Genomic DNA, 6,000 nt, shown 5'->3' with positions numbered 1-6,000 from the left:
TATATATTTTAAAACACAAGACATGAGAACTTGATACTTATTACGTATGCTTACTTTTTTTTACTTATGTTTGTTATCACAAGCATTATTGTTTTCAAAAAAAATTTAACTACTTTAACGATGAATAACTCATTAACAAAATTAACGTGTGATGAAAATATGAATAAACATAAGAAAGAACAAATCAAGGGGGACAAAACATTTTCCCCCCTTCAAAGAAAGTTATTAAAATAACGCAGTTCAAGAGTTCAAAAAGATTTGCTAACTGAAACCTCTATTTGTATTAACACAACTTTGTTTTAGAGTTGTAATATTCTATCACAAAAAACATTAAATACAAATTTTTAAAAATGTTTTAAATATTTCAAAGTTTAATATTATATGTATTGTTAAAATTACATTTATATATTATTTATTAAATAACGTCAAAAAAATATGACATTAACATTTATGAAGATAAATTATGTAGTTTATTGTGATTACGTTATAAATGTTCATCCAAAAAACAGAACAGTCGAAATAAAAACTCTACTTACCCTCATTAAAAGTGTAACTTTACGAAAAAGATTACCTTACATTGCAATTATATGGCTTCAAGATAAATTTTATCCGGTAATTTTTGTGTGATTAAATAACAAATAAAATTAGAATGAAAGAAGTATTTTGTTGCAATTTTACATTTTATGAAAACATTATTTTTGTTTATACATTTGAATAAGAATGCTATTTAATACCATGTCTTAAATTTTATATATCCTGAAACTACAGGCAACAATTCACGACAAAAGCCTATAGTATTTAAATGTACCTTATGATAAACCTTGTTAAGGGATAGTTACCGAAGAACATTTAGACTATAGTTGTTTTGGATTACCTTCAAGCTAGCATATTCTGTCAAATTCAGAAAGTCCATTCTGAGACTGAAAGTTGCAATTTGCAATCACAAAATAGGCATAATCTAAGGCTTCAGTCACATTATGCAAACACAAACATTTCTGCCGGTTATTAGTCATTAATTGTATGTTCGCCAATTCTCGGGTACTGCATGAGTCAGTTATGTATTGCATTACTCATACATATAAAACATTTTATTGTATAATTTTGGATTACAAAAATGTATGTATAATAAAATAAGCTAAAATTTCAGTAGCTTTAGTTGTTTAGTTTAAATTATCTAAATCCTTACAATCATATCCAATAAATAATTTACACCACAGAAATAAAATAATATTTTCCATTCCTATACCCACAAACACATGGTTTTCAAAGCATCTATTATTTGAGCACAAATTTGAAACTATACCGCATAGCTTATGGGTTAGTTAGAAACTTGCTGAGCCGAATTAAGATAAACTTAAGAGTCAAAAACTATAGCAGTGTCTGTAAACAAATTAACTTCTTGAAAGGATAAAATCAATATGTCTACCTACGAATAAATTCATAGTAAAACCAATTTAATATCGATAAATACAACTGTAGATGAATGTTTTCATTGTAACGAGGAAAAGAAAACCGATATAATTAGGAAATATACCAGCAAGGGCTATAGTTGTGAAACTGTAAGTTTATTGTTTGCCGGCTCAAGTTCTAGAGGACCTTAATTATGTATAATCACAGTTTAAAAAAAAATTCATTTCTGCTGGCTAAATCAAACCTCCAACAATAATGCTATGCTACTGCCTAAAAAGGGTATATTCGTAGTGAAAAAACATGTTTATGGAACCACAAAACAGAATTTCAGTATTAACGTTTCCCACCATGATATAGTTAGTACAAGAAGTATTTATTTATAGTTTGTATACATTATGAATTCTTTACAACTGTCTTCACTTATTCGGTGGTACAATATTTTAGTTACACAACCAGTTATACGCTGGCTCACTTGATAAAGGAATTTTGCTCGCCTTAATGTGCCTTAACGGAGCTACAATAAAGTTTTTGGGTTCTGAGTTGTTATTTCAACACCTTGCTCATGACTGGAAATCACATTTGAGATAACAATAATGAGTGCTATAAAAATTACACAAATATTTCAGCATTAAAATAATACGCGCGAATCTGTACACCAATGCACTGTGATTCAAGTAAATCAGTTTTATTAATAAACTAGTAGCCTTACTAATATTTTCCTTCCGTCTTAATAACTGACAAAAACATAATTTTTTTATCTCATGTAAGTAGTAGGATAATCTTAAACAACGTACAGATTATATTCTTAATTATTTAAAGATGTACGTTTGTGTTAAACATGATCTATCATGTGTTAACAAATATACTAATTTATTAATCACACGCATTTTAAAGCACGTGTGATTATCCCCATTCTATATATAAAAATAAAAAACCAACAATGCATAGCTAATAACATTTGGAAGCCGGATCCTGAACCTAGCTTAATATGATATAAATCTCCGTCAGATATCTCAATTTAAGTCATCTTGTGAATGTAATTTGCGGTATGAGCAGAGGGTTGACAGTTAGGGGGTATCGCAGTGCTATGTCGTGCTGACGTCGGCCTATCTGCGGAACGGCATGCAGCCGAAGACAGGGTCGTAAGTCCACGGCGCCCTCGGAGGGGGCGTGGCTTCGAGTCAGTAGATGCTCTGCAGCGGGAGGTGCCGAAATCCTCCCCAAGGGAAGAGTCATGTGCCGTCCTTGGAGGCTGACACGCTGGAGTCCTCGGTGTCGTCCTTGATGTAGACGGGCAGCATGTGACCGCCGCCCACCTTACTGTTCTGGTTCACCACGCACTTGCGCATGTGCTTCTCGAGCGTGGACGGCACGGAGAAGGGCATCTCGCAGAACCGACAGCGGTACACGTCCTTGCCGAGCCGGCCGTGCGTCTTCATGTGTCTGGTGAGCTTGGAGCTCTGCGCGCACGCGTAGGAACACAACTCGCACTTGTAGGGCTTCTCGCCCGTGTGCGACCTGCGGTGCACCGTCAGGTTGCTGCAGTTCTTGAACACTTTGCCGCAGTACTCGCACGTGTCGTTGCGCTTGCTGTCCTTCTTCATGGACAGCTGGCTGCCGGGAGAGGGCAGCCCCAGGTTGAGCGCCGCTGCGGCGGCGGCGGCGGCGGCCAGGGACGACGCGCTGGGTCCCGTCTTGGAGCAGTTGTTGCCCGCCGCCTTGAGGAGGGCGCTCTCCATCGACTTGGAGGAGCGGTTGGCGAGCAGGTCCATCGCCGCCGCCGTGTCCCCGCCGAAGATGTGGTCTCTGTGGTGGGCTGCCGCCATGGCGGGCAGCCACAGACCGGCGTACAAGCTGTCCCTGTCGTTGCTGACAACCGACCCTCGACCGAGCGACGTGGCGTGGTGGTTGGAGTGGTGGTGGTGGTGGTTCTCCAGCTCCAGCTTCATGCGCTTGTTCGCGGCCTCGAACGGGTTGTCGAACGTTGTTCCGGATCCGAACAACCCGTGAGGGGCACCGATCAGGTCGAGGGGCGGCTGTCCGGCGGCTATGATGTTTTTTGCAAACTCTTCACGGAATCTCATGGCTGCCGCCGATTTGTCCAGGATTCCGTTTTCCAAGTTTTTTGACATGTGAGATTCTATTTTCACTGCATTGTTATTATCTGAGATGATGGGTGATCTGTGGAGTGGGTCGTCTTTGTGGTTCAAGTGCAGGTGGTGAGGACTTACCACGGATTCCTGCAGAGCCTGCTTATAGGCTTCACTGTACTGCTGAATGTTTGTGAGGCCGAATTTGTCCATGAACTCCCCGACCAGCGAACCACCCGAGGACGCTAGCTTTTCGAGAGGCGTGGGTGCCGGAGTGGGCCTGGGGGTGGTGGGTTTGTTGTTCGTGTCACCCGAGCCGTTATTGTTCGGTGGGGTCGAAGACGTCGACTTGGTCGTGAGATCTTCAGGGGCATCGCCGCCTTCGTCGTCGTCGTCGTCATCGTCGTCGCCGTCCTCATCCTCGAGCTCCATGTCCTCATCCTCCTCTTCATCCTCTTCCTCGTCATCCTCGTCCTCGTCATCGTCGTCCAGATCGTCGTCCAGGTCATCATCGAGAGTGTCCACTGAACCAGTATTTAAGATATTGTCCGGTGTCGAATTGGCACTGCCCCCAGTGGTATTGTTCGCAGCAGTCCCTAGTTCGCCACCGGCCCCCCCGTTTCCCCGCAGCGCTCGCCGATGTATCTTCATGTGCCGCTTCAGCTTGGAGCTCTGGGTGCACGCGTGGTTGCACACCGAGCACTTGTAGGGCTTCTCGCCCGTGTGCGTGCGCCGGTGCACGATCAGGTTGCTGAGGAAGCGGAACGTCTTGCCGCAGAACTCGCAGGCCCTCGTCCTCTCCTCCCCTTGGCCGGGGGACAGGTCCGTCGCCCCTCGCGAGAAGTCCGTGGGCTTGAGGTTCCCGGGGGGCGTGGACGCCGAGCGCGGGGTGACCGTCAGCGCTGCCGAGCTGTTCACCGGGTCCGACAGAGGAGACTGCTTCTCGGGCGAGGACAGGGACTCCGGCCTGTGGCTGTTGTTGGAATTGGAGCCGCTGTTGTTGTTGTTGATGTTGTTGTTGTTGTTGTTATTGTTCATGAGGATCGGGGTGGTCGCCGCACTCAGGGGAGGGATCGTGCTGGTGGGGCTCGTGAACGGGGGCGTGAGGATGGGCTTCCTGGGGGAGGGCGAGGAGTTGCCGTTGGCGGCGCCGGGACTCGTGGTGCCGGCCAGCTGCCGCAGCCTCTGCGAGTAGAAGTCCAGCTGCGGCTCCAGGGAGAGCGCGTGTGCGGGCGTCGCGGCGGTCGCGGACCGCGGGACCGTCGACGCGGCGGGCAGCGGGCCGGGCGAGCGCTCGGCCGGGACGGGGGGGAAGGGCGGGTGCGGCGGGGGCACCGCCCCTGCCGCCGCCGCCGCCGCAGCCGCCGCCGCGGCCGCCGCCAGCCCCAGGCCGTGGTGCGAGTTGAGGCGGAACTGCTCGGACACGAGCTGCTCCATGCGGAAGTGGTGCTCGTGGTGACTAGAAGGCCGGGTGAAGAGGCCCGGGGCGGGCGGGTGGTGCGGCATGTGGTTGGACAGCGGCGCGGCCATGGAGGTGGGCGGGAACTGGTGGTGGTGGTGGCGGTCGCCGAGCGGCATCCTGAGCAGGCCGCCCACGCCGAAGGGGTTGGCGGCGGCGTGCAGGGAGTGGTGGGGGTCGACGAGCGAGGAGGGCGGAGGGGGCTGCATGGAGAGGCGGGTGGGGGGCAGGGAGACCTGGGGGCCGGAGGACGACGAGGAAGACCCGGAGCAGGACGAGGTGGACGAGGAGGAGTGGTTGTTGGCGCCGCTGCTGCCGTTCTTGCCGGCGTGCGAGAGCGACGAGGCGGTGCACGGCGAGGACGACGAGCCGGTCGAGCTGGACGACGGCGACGACTCCACGTAGATCTTGACGCCGTGCGTGTTCTGCACGTGCTGCACCAGCCTCCAGGCCGAGTGCAGCCTCAGCTTGCACGTCGAACACACGTAGTTGCTGGGCTCTGCGACAGACAGGTCACCCCCGCGATTAGATACACATTACATCACGCTTCTTCACATGATTCGTCAAATAAAACCTTTCCCTCCATCAATTAAATTTATATTAAACTAAGGCTATGTAATGTGTAAGTAATTTCTATATATTAAGAAAGTTGACTGTAAACACAAATAATGCTGGCATTAAAATTCATACCCGTATTAACTACATATTTTTTTTTACTTGTGTGTATATAATGAATTTATCAACTAAACTATCGTTAAAATATTTTTTTTTTCGAATGTTTTTCCTACGAAAACTTTCACTAATCACAAGCATTCATCGAGTGTACAGAAACATGACGTGGAACCTATAGGTGAACAGTTACAGATCATACCGACACGGGAAGACATACGAAATCAACACTGTTGATTGGCAAATGAAAGTACGCTATAAAACCGATTTATTTACCTCAATATATATTTGTTAGATATGACCCACAGACAAGCAATGTCGCTGCAAGCATAAGTAAGTAAGAGAGCAAGTAGTTAATGGACAAATAATATG

The 6,000-nt window shown here is 46.8% G+C and overlaps 1 protein-coding gene across 2 annotated transcripts in view; it reads right to left on the bottom strand.

Moving 5' to 3' along the window:
* Window positions 1-494: 494 nt before the first annotated feature.
* LOC134533053 (B-cell lymphoma/leukemia 11B) overlaps window positions 495-6,000 on the bottom strand; it is a 218,055-nt gene continuing 212,549 nt past the window's right edge. For both annotated transcript variants that reach the window (XM_063370240.1, XM_063370239.1), the window contains one exon: window positions 495-5,458. In XM_063370240.1, coding sequence (XP_063226310.1) covers window positions 2,643-5,458 — 2,816 coding nt within the window. In that variant the 3' untranslated portion in view covers window positions 495-2,642. The remainder of the gene's footprint in view (window positions 5,459-6,000) is intronic.

Source organism: Bacillus rossius, chromosome 6 (assembly GCF_032445375.1).
Source record: "Bacillus rossius redtenbacheri isolate Brsri chromosome 6, Brsri_v3, whole genome shotgun sequence".
Taxonomy (NCBI): domain Eukaryota; kingdom Metazoa; phylum Arthropoda; class Insecta; order Phasmatodea; family Bacillidae; genus Bacillus; species Bacillus rossius.
The sequence above is the reverse complement of the archived record's forward strand: the minus strand, read 5'-3'. Positions and strand labels throughout refer to the sequence as shown.